General features: G+C 37.6%; 1 protein-coding gene across 2 annotated transcripts; it reads left to right on the forward strand.

Annotated features, from left to right (window-relative positions):
* Nucleotides 1-10,030: 10,030 nt before the first annotated feature.
* Nucleotides 10,031-13,682, forward strand: LOC139722796 (uncharacterized). 2 transcript variants are annotated; one of them, XM_071634086.1, is made up of 4 exons: nucleotides 10,031-10,413; nucleotides 10,925-11,262; nucleotides 11,660-11,789; nucleotides 12,205-13,682. In XM_071634086.1, the coding sequence occupies exons 1-3, from the start codon at nucleotides 10,359-10,361 to the stop codon at nucleotides 11,744-11,746; spliced, it is 480 nt and encodes a 159-aa protein (XP_071490187.1). In that variant the 5' UTR covers nucleotides 10,031-10,358; the 3' UTR covers nucleotides 11,747-11,789; nucleotides 12,205-13,682. The 2 variants fall into 2 exon arrangements, with proteins under 2 accessions (XP_071490187.1, XP_071490188.1); XM_071634087.1 differs by having other exon boundaries at nucleotides 11,663-11,789.
* Nucleotides 13,683-16,885: the final 3,203 nt, after the last annotated feature.

Genomic DNA, 16,885 nt, shown 5'->3' on the forward strand with positions numbered 1-16,885 from the left:
TCAAGATGGCGGTAATTAATCGAGGTTGTCGTTCAAGGCATTATTTACCCTTAGTGCACATAAAACAAAAACCCAGCTTTACTTAATTCCTCAAACTAGTTCTAAACTGTGAGTTAGGGATTAATGTACAAACTTAAATCAGTATAATTAATGCTAAATATTGTTAGATATACTAAATAGAACTGATAAGAATGTTTTTTTTTATGTCAACAGTTATTATGGTTATGGTTTATTGAAAAGAAATGGTGATATCTCTGTATGTTTTAGGCTTTATTATAATTTTTTTACATGATAGAATGTTTTGTAATACAACTAACCTGCACATATAAATCGAAAAAAAATGTGATATCTCTCCCAATGGTAAACAATACCTTTAATGTGTTGCGTCAAAGTTATCTCAACTTATAACTTATAATTTGATATGTTTTTTTAATCTTCTTATATTGCTGTCTATTACATGTTTCTATACATCCGAACGATATTGTACTAGTGTAAACCATAGTGAGGGTCTTTTTTTTTGGGGGGGGGGTGGAGCTCATTCCAGTGTTTGGGTAAGGGCCAATCTTTAATAAAAAAGAAATGCTTCTGTATCAAAGATATGCTTTTTTACTTGTATGTTACTCTGCTGCTGTAGAAACGTGAATGATGATGGTATATGTGTAATAATGTCTGATCCGTAGATGTCCTTGAAAGCCCTTCTGATCCGAACCCCCCCCCCAAAAAAAAAAAAAATCCAACATGGCGGCAATTTCTCAACTTTGCTCTTAAATGTGTTGTGCGAAATTACTTTTCAGTATATTGTTCGAATAAAATTGTCCAAAATGATTATTCGTGCTGTATATTCACATTTACAAATAAGCATGCTGAAACTGTATTTTCCGTTATCAGATTTTATACATTGTTTTTAGGCTGATTTCATGTGGGTTATAGTGTCACAATTGATCTGAACTTATGCCATTGGTAGATGCTTTCCTGTATTAGATATCAGGATCACTCGAGAGTGAAAATGTTCATTTTCATTCATTTTAGAGTGACCTCAGGGATCACTCGAAGAGTGACGAGTGATCCCTAAGGCAGGGCTCGACACTAACGGTGGTCCGGTGGCCCGGGGCCACAAAAATAAAAACGCACGTCGGGCCACCAAAATGTCAGAAATGAAGAATTTGGTGGCCTGATCGGGCCACCAAAAAAGGTCGGATATTTGCCTAGTGTGGAGCTCTGCCTAAGGTCACTCTAAAATGAGTGAAAATGAACATTTTCACTCAAAAGTCACTCCAATTTCACTCTAAATTCACCGTTTTCTGTTTTTCACTCCTCACATCAAAAGTAAAAACTTCCACTCGATTTGTTTTTTCTTATTCGGAGAGTATAGAATATCACTGGTTTAAAAAATGTGTCCATAAAAACTTAAGACGGTTTAAGATAGCACAACAGACAAGTTTGTATCAAAAACGAAATAATACATTTAATTTGGCGCAATACACTATGTCAACTTTTGATGGCTGTCATCTTGATTTTTTTTTGAGCGGTTGATCTAAATTCTGTCTTAAACTATCTATAACAAGATTGGTGCCGAGTTTCAAGCTACTACCTCTATTTGATTTTTTTTGCTTCATCTCATCTGCTTCAGAACAATCTACTTTGAAATAATAGCGATCAGTATCACCTAAGCTACCACTTGGTATGAAAAGTTAGTTTGCAGGCACAAACCCTTGTTTGTCAAAGAAAAAGTCTGCATTTGTCAAGACTACTACACGCACTACTGGCACTGCCACAAGCGCCAGTGCCAATGGTGCGTGTAGTAGTCTTGACGTGCGCAGACTTTTTACGACCAACAAGGTCTTGGTCACAACTAAAGTGGCCATTTTTACGTAGTGAGTTTTCAAGTTTGAGACATTATAACTCCTGAACCAAAAATGGTACTGACATATAATCTTCTCCAAATATTAATTATATGTCAAACTAAATTCTTGAAACGTTTCAAGATAATCCTTCAGTCTTTCTCTGATTTATGCTGAATCAAGCATTTTCATGATTTTCCTTTTTTCAGAAAAATATCAAAAAAATGAGTGTTTTTTCCTTAAAATCTCAATCCAATTATCACAATAACCCACAAAAATGGTATCAACTTGTAGAAAATTTTATTCTCTTTCATATGACATCACATTTGTTCAAATCTGATGTTTCTATCGAATTCTATCATCTAAATAACAAATTCAGTAAATATGGCGGCCATCTTGGACGCCATCTTGGATTTGGAGGCTTTCGCAACAAATTTTTTGAGGTAGACCAGTGGAATGTTGTTTGTTACAATAAAAACTTGAAAATAAGCATGGTCTACTTAGTTTGTAGAGAGAGTGCAACTCGACCTCTGTTTTTAGCTTTTGGCCCCCCGGTTACAATGACAGTGTGAAATTTCCTCTCTTTTTCAATGCATTCTCATGCTCATAATACATCATGGTAACGGAATGGTGTTTAGAAATATTTGCGATACATATTCAGCTACAGCGTTTACTCCGATGATATTGAATTTGTGGTTTGTTTGTTTGTTTGTTTTTTGAGCTTTTGTTCTATCGTTATCACTCAATTTAATGGAGGCAACTGTACTTTAAAGGGATGGTATAGCTTTGGCTGAGACACGGAATAAGATGTTAACTTTTGCGAGATGATTAGAAACCAACAGTATAAGAAATTAAAGAGCATTCAAATCTAAGAGAAACTGATAGTTTATTTGAAGATATCCAAAAACAAAGTGGTCTCAATAAAAGGTGCATGGGACCCACCTATTACTAGGAACACTTGGTTACCTTTTTTTTTTTTTTGAATCTCAGCCATTTCAAAACCAATTTTCTTTAAATAAACTTTTAACCCCTCTCAGATTTGCATGATCTTTAATGATTCACATAAGTGATTTCCAATAATCTAGCAAAAATTTAAAACCTGAATCCCCATCTTAACCAAAACTGTACCATCCCTTTAAACAGTGCAACCAGCGAGCTCTTGTGAGCACTATCCTATCTAAATATGTGCCGCATTAATAAAGGACTATATAAAATGGATAAGGCTATGTAAATAATGGTTATGTATAGTTGATGGTGAGACAACCAATCCGCATGCTCTTTTACCGCCAGGAGTTTGGGCAGAGTGTTGACTGCCTATTGCACACGACAAACATTTCTTGCGCATTTTCTTTACGCAACGTTGTGTTAACATGAGGTAATAGCATGATGTAAACTCTGGGCCATGTACGATGACTTCGTAAAATCGTTTGAAATGGAATGCTTCTCTGTCCTTCGATGGAGCAAGCGATAACACACAATGTGGAATTTCATGGTTTTCCAGACATGCGGCTCATAAAACTGCTGCGATGTCGATGTGTAGGGCCTACAATTATAATGATACACCTCTTCAATGCACAAATATAATGAATCTTTATTATGGAGGATAACATTAAAATCACAAAGACATGAAATTACACTGGAAAGCGAAGACTGTAATGATGAAAGATATGTGATCCCCTCCCCCCCCCTAAAAAAAGTCGGCCTTTTGTGTTATATATCATGCTGCTACCAATTGTGGGAGGTCTTGCCTTACTGCCATTTCGATATGATAATCTATATTCATACGTCAATCTATTAATATCAACTAGTCTCATACAATATGTATACAATTATAATCATAAGTTCGCTATTCAACTGTATGAAATGCATATTCAAACGCATACATACATACATACATACATACTTACATAGCCTACATTTTCCTGCTTGTAATACCGTAAGGACAAATTGCTTTCACCCCTCCCCCCCCCCCCCCCCCCCGTCTAGATAAACAAAACCGCGTTTTGTTCTGTTTTGTTTTGTTTTTCGGTTGAAGAGATATTTCGCTTTCACAGAAGTGATGACAAACTTTTCTGATTGATGAACTTTGTCTTATGAATGGAAAAGCATGAAGTGAAATACAGGTCTAAGACACAGCTGCATCTAACTTGTCAGCTCAGATGAGAAACGAGTCATATATAATACATGACTATTGTATCCGTGCGCTATAATGTGGAGAAATGATTGTCGAATTTCCTGTTTCCCAGTTTCAAACTAAAAAAAGTAGGGATTACGTGACTTTGCAGGTCCGAGGATCTTCTTTCACATTTTATAGTCAGAGTAGTGATGACCAGGCTACATGGCATCGACTGGTAATGAGTTCTACTTTCGTTTACGACGCTCTTTCTTTCTATCAACCCTACCTGAAAAAGAAAAATGGAAAGCAAATAATCATGTGTGAGCAAAAAAAAAAAAAAAAAATTCACGTGGCAATATGTCCACGTGCACCGTGCTTGACGTCCAAAGTCTACACGTGACCCATTCTATAGGACTGAAATAAAAACATTGCCTGACGTGAGTTCACTTCGCAGAATCACGAAGATGTAGGAAAAGGACCAATAAGTATGGTTGGGAATTCTGTAGGTTAATATGCTTTCGAGATTCACGACGTTTCACAGTATGTAGTAAGAGTTACTTTTTTCATACATTCTCGTCCAACATATATTGTTTGGAAATGAAAATAAAATATGAATGAATGAATAAATGAATAAATGAGAGAAAAAAATCAGAAAAAAGAATCGACCGTCTGTGATGCGACTTTATCTATCCTCTTTTTTCTTAAAAAGTATAGCTAACTAACCGAGGTCTGTGAGGGGTTGTTATTTCATGATTAGCTGCAATTGATGACATGAATGCTACCCTTTTCTTGACAATTGTCTCTTTTCTTCTTTTTTTTTCTTTTTGCTGTTCACACACCACGCTCAAACAATGTTATTCAATAGGCATATGTATGTAGATCATTGTCTTTCACTAAATTTAGAAGAAATCAAGGTTTTTGCTCTGTGCTATTGAAAGGAAGGATTTGATGTTATGGCAGTCAGAGAGGGTGGGTGGAATGAAGTCGTATGTTGACACGACAGCTATATGTGTGAGCGGTCTTGTGTTCAAATTACGGCGCTTCGTCTTCTTCTTTAATGTTGACGCGGTATTCCCGACCCTCGTCTACCGGTATGGTGCTACACATCCGAATCGTGTAAACATGTTACGGGGAACATAACCCTATGGCCTCGATAGTCACATTACAGCTAGAAAACACACACAAGGTGAAAAAAGGGCTAGATAGAGAGAGTCTGGCACTACTCACACACACACACACACACACACACACACACACACACACACACACACACACACACACACACACACACACACACACACACACACACACACACATGCACAAACACGCAGACCTACGTATATTATATATACTTATTTGTATATTTATATCGAAGAAATTAGAATCGAATGAAAACACAGCAAGAGCCCAAAAAAGAAAATGACTCTATATACTTCGATATGAATAATTACAAACCTACGCTCAGCTTTTACACTTTTGTATATATTTGTTTATACATGTATATATAAGATATATCTGCTATAGATTAACATAGATCAATCAGATATATACATGTATAGGCCTATATATTTGATTGTCATATATTTACACACACACACATATATATATATATATATATATATATATATATATATATATATATATATATATATAGAGAGAGAGAGAGAGAGAGAGAGAGAGAGAGGGGGGGGGGGAGGGGGAGGGAGAGGGATACGAAGGTGAATGCAGTCATGTATAATCACCTAATGATAGCCTAATGGATTTATTTCAACAAAAAGGAGAAACCAGATAGGATTTTGTAAAAAAAAAAAAAAAAGCGTATCAAGAGAAAAATCTCGGGTCTGAAATACATATAGAATGAAATGAACTCAATGTCCAGGGGAAGGGCGTGATACAGTTTTCTAGTTACTCGGGAGACATGAGACATCAGCAGACAGTAGATACATACATATGTATATATATATATATATATATATATATGGCAAGTTTTGTATGTCGAAGGTGGCTATTTTGTAACAAGAAAACCAGAGCATTTTCCGCATCATTCTGATTCTAGATCATGCCCCCTAAACTTCCAGCTCACCGCTGCCCTAAAATTGCACTGTCGCTATTAAATGTCGTTTCCCTCTTGAACTCTCGTCGGCTCGCTCTGGATTTGTTTCTAGCTAGTCAACAGTCTTCACAAGGATTACATAAACATGATGTTACCGCAGACCTCTACCTCACGTCAATCTTGTCATTCGAAAAATATCTTCAATAGCATTGGCAAATTTAGCACTGAGCTATAACAAGCTGCTTGATGGTCATGAATAACTTTTTGGGCTTCCACACCTTGGCAAGCGATGCGGTGGTAAATACTTTAAAAACAATAAAAAGAAAATCTCAAAACGAGATCATATGAATTCCTGCATAACTTTTTTCCCCATTACAATCTGAAGCGTTGCACCCTACATTCACTTCCCCATACTATCACCTGTATTCAGTGAATATCAATTAAGATTAATGAAACACTCGTTAAAAGTTTGAGAAAAACACCAGCAATCTTTCCAAAACTTCTCCGACATCTTCAGAGCGGGAAAATGAGCTCTTCTGGAAAATCTCGATAAAGGTATATAGTTCCCTCAACAAAAATCTTTAATAAGCCGAAGGAATATGTATAGAAATTATATCCTTATCGGCAAATGAAGCTGCATAAATTATAATTCTCTTGATATCTTCCTAAACTTACATTGTTTTAATCGTTGCGAAATAATAAATTGTAGTGGAGATCATTATTAGAAATAGTGTTACATAGAATCGACCAACACTTTAAAAATGATTGCATAATCATACTTATGACATATTGTCATTAAAAAAAAAAAACATTGAAAGAGATTGTAAGTACTCGTTACTCTGCATGACTCCACACGTTTGTCTAAAGGAATCTTCCACTGTAGCAGCGATGCATCAGGCTAGGAAATGCGTAAAGCACGTCCACCAGACATTCCTGGCACAAATGTACAAGTTGATATGTAACCGCCTATAAGCATAAAATAACTTTCCTTCTTCGCTTCTATCATAATTCACATTCCTCTCCTTCTTCTTATTTCTTATAATTTCTTCTTCTTCTTCTCCTCCGTCTTCTTCTTCTCCTCCTCCTCCTCCTCCTCCACCTCCATCTCTTCCTTTTACTATAATCACAGTCACAATAATGGTCACTATATTATGTGACTGTTTCCTTCTCTTCTATTTCTTCTGTTACTTCTTCTTTTGCTCCCACTTCTCTCTTCTTCCTGTCCTTTTCTTCCTCCCCGTCATTATCTTGATTTTTCTTTTCATTAGTTTGGAAAGACCACCATTAGTCTTCAGTCCCTCTTGGTCTCTTTTGTTGAGGAGAATTGGTTCTCTCTATAAGCTCCTGTGCAGTGGACCAAGCTTGTGGTGGTGGTGGTGGTGGTGGAGGGGGGGGGGGGGGCAACAAATAATCATCTAACAACTATAGTAAGGAAATAAATGTATACATTATGATAATATATACGGACAGAGGGAGGACGGAAGAGGGCGAGGGGGGGGGGGAGGGTAGGGGGAGAGCGAAAGAGAAGGCAGAGACTCCGACTCTCCCGTTTTCGACGGGAGATATCCCGCCGAAAACCCATTTTTGCAAAATATCCCGTTCTCCCGTTTGAGATTTAATTTCTCCCGCCCTGGCTCTGTGTCTCCCGTTGGAAAGGATTTCTTACTTATTGCTATTGTATGTTGAAAAAAAATAAGCCTTAGATAGCACCAGAGAGCATCTAGAACCCTAGGATCTTCGCGCTTCGCACACATCAACTTGGAGTCTCCCGTTTGCTAGGAGTTTCAGGCGGGAGAATCTCCAGATCAGATCATCAGAAGGTGCTTGGGGTTGGAGTCTCTGAGAAGGGAGGGGCCAAGTGAGAAGAGAGATCCCACGCAGTCTTAAAGCCCTGAACAATCCGAGTATCTTTTCACTTCCTACATAATACTCTCCTTTTATCAATCGGTCCGACGCTCGTGAATGGGATGACCACTAAATAGAGGATTTCGGTATTCCTGTGTGAACAATGCCTTTCATTCTCCATCGGTTTTCCTGAGTTGGTTTTAACACTGGCCCCACTACAATACGAAATTCCTCCCTTTGTCCGACAACATGCCATCATTTACGCTACTGGTCGTGGTTTGTAGGGGTCAGACGAATTCCCACTTTCGTTATTAGACCTCCTGCAATACTCAAGTGACGTAAAATCATTACGTCACTTTGTGTCCAAAGAGACATATCATATATATATATATATATATATATATATATATATATATATATATGTATATATATGTATATATATATGTATATATATATAAATATGTATACATATATATATATATGTATATATATATATATATATATATATATATATACATATATATATGATTATATATGTATATATTATATAATAATGATATGTTAGGTTACCCCTTTATATCATGCGCTCTCCAGCCCTGCATCAATTTAATGTGTATGTGTTTCCGAAATGAATGTAGATCAAACGACCAAGGTGAAACCAGTTTGACAAAATAGCGAGAGACATAGTTATCATGGTGAATAACATATAATGATGTGGCATACCACACTATCAATATGATATTGATCAGAATGACAAATCATTATGTTTATTGCTTGCATTCAACGAAATTTCATTCCTCATGTCTGCCGTGTATCTAACATGTGTATAAACGACTTCTACTGTGAAACTTTTTATTAATGTTTAAAAGCATAACATGATAAAAAAACAAAACTTGTGCACTTTTATCACATGTAAAGGAACTTAGGAGAATATATTGATCAACTCTTCCTTTCCTTTATTTCATCCAATTAACATAATACAATACAATAATGTCATATAAAAGTAACATGCACATGAACAATGCAGGCTCACGCATATAATTATATTTGTACATAAAAATTGTATCACATATATTAATACGGATCAGTGTTCATGTATGTGGGTATCAGAATGCTTTTATTAACGTTAAGAAATTCTGAATGCTGTTCAATGAACCTATTCTCATAGGAAGTCAGAATTTAACCAAACAGTAACTTAAAGGTATTGTTTGTCATTGATGGGAGCAGTGATTAAGAAGAACTAAGTGAGAGTTATCACATTTGATGCACATGACTGTGTAGGTTAGTTGTATTACAAAACATCCTATCATATAGAAATTTAGCAATAAAGCCTAAGGACATTAGGAGATATCACTATTTTTCTTTCTAAACCATAACTGTAGATGGTTTAGTATAGAAAGTATTCTATTCTTCACATTTCTCTATATTTAATAATACTTAACATTGATTATACTGATTAACATTTTACACTGGTTGTTTCTCTCCCTACTTCACATTAAAGAAGTATTCTGAAGCACTAAACCTGGGTTTTTGTTTCATTTGTAAACGGCAAATAATGCCTTTAAATGTTAATCAGATGGCTCCTTGAGAATTGTCGAATGAGAAATGTCATGATCTCTTATCATGAGGATGAACTGAATTTTTTTTTTTTTAGTAATGACATGTCGACTGTGCATATCGAGTTTACTATAATTGGCAGTAATCAAGCTACTATGTACGTGTCTATCAAATCAAGCGTCCACGAAATTGATAAAATTGTCATGCTACATGAAATTTGATATTCATTTCTTTCCACGGCTTCAGAAAGTAATTGTAATACGTATGGAGATGGGTGTTATTAATTGATAATCTGGACATCGATTTAGAGTGTGCATGATTTTATTGATCACGCTCAGAAATCATGCCTTACATCTTAAACCCTGCAGTTAAAAAAAAAAAGAAAAAAAAAACTTTGACTGTTGTCAAACCCGAACACGCTTGTCTGCTTAAAGCCCTTTCAGTGACCGCACTGTGCAAACCGACCATTTGTTCAAAACCAACTTCACGAAGTTCCTTTAGAAATCGTTGGCTTTGCATTGTCCCCCCGATCTTTTGTTCCTCTTCGAGCTATTTTGGGACGGGTATATAAAGCGGACCACCATCGTGCGGAGAGGCCCATTCCGAGCTTACCTCGCATCGTGGCGCCTCGGTTCGCGGCTCCGCTCTCTCACGCTCTGCACGCCTGCTTTCCTAAAGTGAGGTACTCTCTTTGGGCGTTGGTCTTAGTTGATACCACGGCGGCTTCAATGGTGGACATAGTTGTCAAGGTTCTGGATGACGTCCATGCGCGGTAAACTTTACCCAAAGTAAACATCAAGGATTGATATACCTTCCGGCAACTCGCAAGAACTCTTCACTTCTGCTTTTGGCAATCAGGCTGAGCACATCAAGGGAGCTGCTGCGACCAAAATCATTTCGTAAAATCTGTTGGAGAATTGGAAGATAGTTCATTGATCAACTAGAAATGGCATCCTCTTCCGTACTTACCTGGGTCCTGTCTGCTTCGATGATTGCTGAAGGTAAGATCAAATTTAAATCTCTTGCCTTTGAATTTGTTCCACTTTACAACGCCTCCATTTTCTCTTTATTGACCAATTTTTAAACGGGCATGATCTTGCATTCTTGGGATTCAAACGCATTCCAGATATTTGGAAAATCGATCGACAAAATCGATGCGAAGCGTCCTGGAGCTGGGTCCGAAAAGATTGGTCACCAGTTCCTATTCTGAATTTTTGATTGATACATTTCATTCGGATTGTTTCTTTCATTTAGTTTTATTTCATTTCTTTTTATCACATTACAAAGTTTATTACCTGGTGTACGCTGTTCAGTAATTTACAATGAATAGGATTTTCCCAATATTTCTTGAGTTGTAAATGACCTCGTGGTATTCAAACTGTTCGTAATTACATCATTGTTTTGACATTCTAGTAAGCTGCACCTCCTTGCTAATACGCGGGGATTAGATTATGCCAACCTGGTCCCCAGTGATGCAGATGCTAACTCTTAACTAAAATGTCGATCTTTCAGCTTTCGGAGCTTCCGCCGACGGCCAGTCCGGCGTTGTGGCCGCCATCGCTCCGGTGTTCCTTATTGCCATGGCCGGCTGCATCATCGCCGTCGCCGCCTTCTCCATTCACACACTCCGGCAGCGATCACTGATGTCCCGGCCATCCTGCGAAGACAAGACCTCTTCGACGACCGTCGACATCGGCGCTCTGTCTCCGCCGAGTCTGACGTTGAATCTCGACGACGACAACATTCTCGACTTGGAGGACGAGGAAGAAGATGAGGAGGAGGACGAAGAATCAAAGACTAGGAGAATAGTCAACCTCGCTCAGGTCATGAAGAGCGCCCGATACTTTAGGGTGAGTTTTGGGGCAAAATTAGCAGAGTTTTATTGAAAATGAAAAAAAAAAAGTCATGCAGGCTTTACTATAGAGCGACACTAAAAGTGCATTTTTGAAATGTAATGCTTTGAATTCTAAAGTCTGCTATAGATACTTATGTTAATGAAATTCTATTTCACATTTTAATCCTATTTTAGTCCAGTAGGGATATTTAGAGGCCAAAGAACACAAATTTTATTCCCAGGTGAATGGAAAGAAAATGAAATACATCTAATACCAATTTGCTTTTTACAAAAAAAAAAGAAGAAAATAAAGTCAATTGGCTAACTAGCATATTATTGACTCTGTTGCTTGATTTTCTACATCTCTTTTAAATGCAATTAAATTTCATTATTACTCTCATTCTTTTCTCCAGCAGTCAAACGGCATGGACGAGTTTCCCTACTCACCGTCATGCAGGCGGACAGCGTCGTCGTCATCGTTAGAATCGACGTCGAGATGAACGTCGAGTCCAACTGACAACTTGCCGCGTCAGTGATCATATCGTAAGTATGATATAAATGACACTATTGCCAATTATCATTGTCTCTTACTCTGTTCCCGCTACTGGAAATGAATGTAAATATTACTCTGGCACATAGTCTGGCAAATATCAGGACCATCCATACACATGACGGTAACTCCAAGTCAAGATCACGAAAGCTTTCGCGGAAACTTCTTCTCCTATTTTGATTCATCCTCAGTTTATTTTCTTTATAAAGCTCCACATAAAATGTGACTGTCCTGTATCAACATTTTCTTTTTAATTATAAATGTTTGACATTAACTTGATCGAAAAAAAAATTTCCTAAATTTCCTCCCCTCGAAACTTGTGCACTTTCTGTTCATTGTATTTCGCATAGTGCTTTGTATTTCATAAACTTATGTCATCTTTCGTATGGTTTATTTTTCCAAATGTAGATGATGAACAGTACTCGGAACTTTGCGGATGAACCTTGCTCTCCCTCATCGCTCCGTTCCTCGAAAGCAATACACCGGCAGCCGGGAGGACATGGTACAAGAAGCGGCGGGGACGCACGGAGCGCCGCGGCGGCACTGTCCTAGTGTCACGTCCGCTGCGTGGTAGCTGCATACTCGAGTAGACTGGAATCCCACGCGCGCCAGCTGCTGCATCTCGCTTTGAAAACATGTGGAATACCGCCCTCTTGTGACGCTCAATGTGTTGACGAAAGGAACATCCGCAAACTAAAGAGAGACTTTCGGGGAAAAAAAACCCAATATCTCCTACTCATCAACTTACACTCTCGATTAAAAAAAAATTTGCTTTTAAATGGACATCACGGAAACAGAGATGAGGGATGAGCATTTTTTTATCTGTCGCTTGTATATAAACATTCAAAGATATATATGTATATTATATTTATATCAACTTATATATATTATTTAAACTCATGAAGTTATTTTTTGTTCGCATTTTTAACTCAGTGCCAACTGTACTGTATTATCAGCGGAGATCGAAAACGAATGGTACCGCACGATTGGTGTCATTTATCAGGCCGTGTGTTTTACCATTGCTTTTTTATTTCTGAAGGAGCTTATTTCCACCACAAGGTGTTCTACTCTTTTTTGTTGTCACATAAAAGATTTAGGCCAAATTTTTATTTCAATCAGTACTAAACACAAATTAAGCCTTGTGGCCTTCCTGGTTATTTTACTAAATAAAATCAATCTCCTCTCAGTGACCGAAATGACAAGGGGTTTTATATGAAGTATGAGATACTTTCCAATAATTCAAAATAATCTCTTCGTAGGAAAAAAAAGAAAACAACAGGAGGATAAAAAGCGATAACCAAATATTAATTGCATGTTTTTACTTCACTGAAATATGCCCTGTAATGTGAAGCAGAAGGCTAATTACAAATGGTATGCTTCAGGAAAGAAGCAAATTTGATAAGGTTGGATCCGCAATAGAAGATCCACTGTGGATCAGTGGAAAAGAAAACGGGTTCCTAGTCTTGAGGTTCCTGGTTCGAGTTCTATGACAGTCACGATTGTGTCTGACTTGGGAAAGAAATTCATCCTCAATGCTTAGCCCGTCGGAGGGGACTTGGATATGTCAGTCCCGTGGAAGCATTCTGGTAGTGTTTTCTTCGCGATATAATCACGTCATTAATAGAATAAAGCCAAATTCAAGATAACATAAATATATTTAACTCATTGACTGATGTTATAAGGGATGAGGAGATCCTCAAATAATATGTATAAGAACACGATCATGCTGAAGACGACTGCAAAATTATGAACAAGAAATGCATTTGTGTTGTACATGTCATACTCAATGTGTCACACAGTGGATCACTTTGTTACCTGAGAGCATTCATGCTTTGTCAAGTTTTGTCACAAACCTGTTACTTAACAGGTGAATAAAAGCGCACAATCATGCATCTGAAACTTTGTATACAAGTGTAGTCCTGTTCATGTGACTGTGTGTGTGTGTGTGTGTGTGTGTGTGTGTGTGTGTGTGTGTGTGTTGTAAAGATCATCTTGATTGCATTGTAATGTCATTTTCACCTTGGCAGCTGAAAGTTAAGAAAAAATGGTCTGATATAAAGCAAATTTGGACACTTTCATAAACACTCATTAAACACTAACACACAGACATTATTATACATAATATATATATATATATATATATATATATATATATATATATATATATATATCATCTGCATTGGCTACGCCTACATTGTATGTTAGATTTGATTCAGCGATTGTAATATGCAAACTAATGTGATACGACGAGCATTGATTCTTTACGGCGAGTAAAGTGAGTTTATATGTGTTTGTTCGTTTATTTGTGTGTGTGTGTGTTTTGTCCCAACTTTCGTCTTCAATCGGGGATATTGAAGTATTTCACTCCAGGCAACCGGGACCATTTCACACCGGCTGGTATGTGCCCGTTTGTTTAGAGTTGAGAACTCCGGATAATCTTTAAATTTTTACAAATATTTTGAAATAGAGTTGAACTTGAACTTGAACTTGAACAAACTATATATTGGTTATACTGGGTTCATATTTTCAGAATTTATAGTGATTTGGATGAGGAATAAGAATGTTTTAAAGATTCATAACAAATCACCTTGAATAAGGTTAATTGTGACGACGTGGCCAGCTTCACCATAAGAATGCATGAGTGTTAGCTAACGAAAAAAAAAATGCAGAAATTTTACAATTCCATGACATTTGCTCTTGCGACAATTAATTGCTCCCATGAAATATCTGCACGCTTAGCCAAACACAATATTTCCACTCACCAACATAACCCTAACCCTAACGCCAATCCTAATCCTCACATCAAACTAAACCTATATAAAACTCTCTCACAACCATAACCCTTACCCTAAGTCCCGGGAGAAAAATAAGACTGGAGCAATATTGTCGCAGGAGCAATTGTCGTGTTGAACTTGTTAAGCAAGCGCTATATAATTTGTCATGGATTTTCATTGCTATATTTCTGACATAATGAGCCTCCTATGTCATCATCCTCGTTCAATGATTTGTTTTTGGGCTTTCAGAGTTTCTCATGCTCAAGGACCACAAGGAATATCACAAATTTGTACATGGAGCTGTCGATTTATGTACTACATGATGTGGAATTATGGAAATCGTCTGGAATTTACTTCCAATTGAAATGAATGACAAAGCGCTCCCCCCCCCCCCTTGTTCCCAGCCCAGCGCCCAGCCCCCGAAATCTCGGCCGTCTACTGCGCCATCGCGACGAAAATTAACACACACATTGCCTAAGACGTCGAATCTCAAGAAACTGAAAAGTTTTTCAGATTTTTCAAAAAAAAAAAAGATTATCATTTTCTTCGCTTTGCTTTGTTTGGAACATAACATTACACGGCGAAATGGCTTAGCACACTGTCCTACAAATCAATTCAAAATACATGTACATGCATACATTATGTTGTGATGTATTATATAGACATTATATATAACATAATATCACAAAAAGTTCAGAAGGAAGAATATGTTTAAAAAAAACTGGGGATTTAAAAGAATTGATTTTAGAATTGTGTATTAATTTTCTGGACATTGTAATAGCAGAAAGGCAAGAGACCGGGGCATCATTGCCTTGGTAAATAATTTATGTATAACGATGCATGAATATAAGACTATTTGCTATAAATCACTAATTAAAGCTCAAACAGGCACTGTGTAAATATTCTTTCTAGTGTCCTTAGCAGATGTACATGAAAAAGAATTGTGCCATCAGAAAAATTTAATTTTTAAAGTATTTTTATTGTGTCTGAATTTCTGATGTATTTCTTTTTTTTTTTTGTTGGACTTTTTGTTTTCATTGTTTCTCCGATGAAATTCGTCCGCATCACTGTATCGAACCCGAACATAATTATAAATCCCAAAATAATTATGATTACTTTACGATTAAAAGACAAAGAGAAAGAGGGGGAATAGAATACTGCTAGTACTATTCACAATGACGAGCCCACACTACCGTGAAACAGCGCCATCCAACCATGAAAACGAGTGATGGCGCTGTAGTCGCTTCACCGTAGTTACGTGGTAGTCAACCCGCGAGGTTACCGGTTCGGCCGCTCGTTACAGCGCATGCATGATTTACATTCGTCGTCATATCCATTCGCGGAGACACTGACTGTGCATGTGTGATGATAGCTAGTGATGTGACGAAAAGCTAGCGTCTGGTTAGCTGGACTGTTTACTGCATGCATATCGCGACTATACTACTACTAGCTCGCTAGCTGTTCCAACATTGCATGCAACAAGATCCTTCGTACACAAACATTTTTACGAGGAGGCGGCGAGGGGCCGATCAACGTTCGACATCAGCTGTGAGAGAGGCGCCGTGCAGTCACAAAGCTTAAAGTACGAGTCAAGTGGAGTGACGAGCGATGTTGTCCTGTGTTCATCCCATTGGCCACGCATTCAAGCTTTTCTAACCGTAAGTTGTGATCTATTTATGAGTGAAATTTATAGTAAGATAATAGATCTAGTTCTATAGAGTCTAGACGCATATCTACACATCTGCAGGAGTGGCACTGGCAGGATTCGACGCGACGCAAGGTCATCGCCGCGATCGTCCGAGCCGGGGACGAGTAACGTTACGACTACGACGAGTTGGTGAGCTAACCATGATTTACAGCTGAGGGAGGCATCGTGGAGGACAGTCTGGAATGGACAAGTGTTCCTTAGGAGCCAGGGGAGTGTCCAACATCCAAGGCCCAGTTCTGTTCCAAATGTGAAATAGGACGTATCAAACGATATTGTATTTGTACTTCTTCGTGTAAGACTGTATGCAGACGATGCCAAATGCCAGTAACGGTTAGGCAGTAGGACACATTTTACTACCCACAGGCACAGCTCAAATTGTATTTGTGGCCTGGAAAATGTCAATTTGATGCATCATCCCCATGATAGCGAAAACCCTCGGTATCAATGCATTCAAACTCAGAGATGAAGAAAGTGATAATCATGGAGTTTGATAAATTGATAGTAGCACCATTCATTTACAGTCAACAAAGATGAAGATGATACTGGGTTGTATTTTCTTGGAAAAACTTCCTTACATCCCCCCCCCCCCTATTGAAGTTTTACACAC

The sequence above is a fragment of the Diadema antillarum genome, unplaced genomic scaffold, assembly GCF_040938485.1.
Source record: "Diadema antillarum isolate AM-2024a unplaced genomic scaffold, OU_Dant_1.0 scf00000172, whole genome shotgun sequence".
In the NCBI taxonomy this organism is placed as follows: domain Eukaryota; kingdom Metazoa; phylum Echinodermata; class Echinoidea; order Diadematoida; family Diadematidae; genus Diadema; species Diadema antillarum.

What these genes read in the sequence shown, in the direction of transcription:
- LOC139722796 (XM_071634086.1), top strand. Translation starts at nt 10,359, where the DNA reads ATGGCATCCTCTTCCGTACTTACCTGGGTCCTGTCTGCTTCGATGATT. An exon ending in TGCTTCGATGATTGCTGAAG is followed by an intron (nt 10,414 to 10,924) that starts GTAAGATCAAAT and finishes TCGATCTTTCAG; the next exon opens with CTTTCGGAGCTTCCGCCGAC. An exon ending in AGAGCGCCCGATACTTTAGG is followed by an intron (nt 11,263 to 11,659) that starts GTGAGTTTTGGG and finishes TCTTTTCTCCAG; the next exon opens with CAGTCAAACGGCATGGACGA.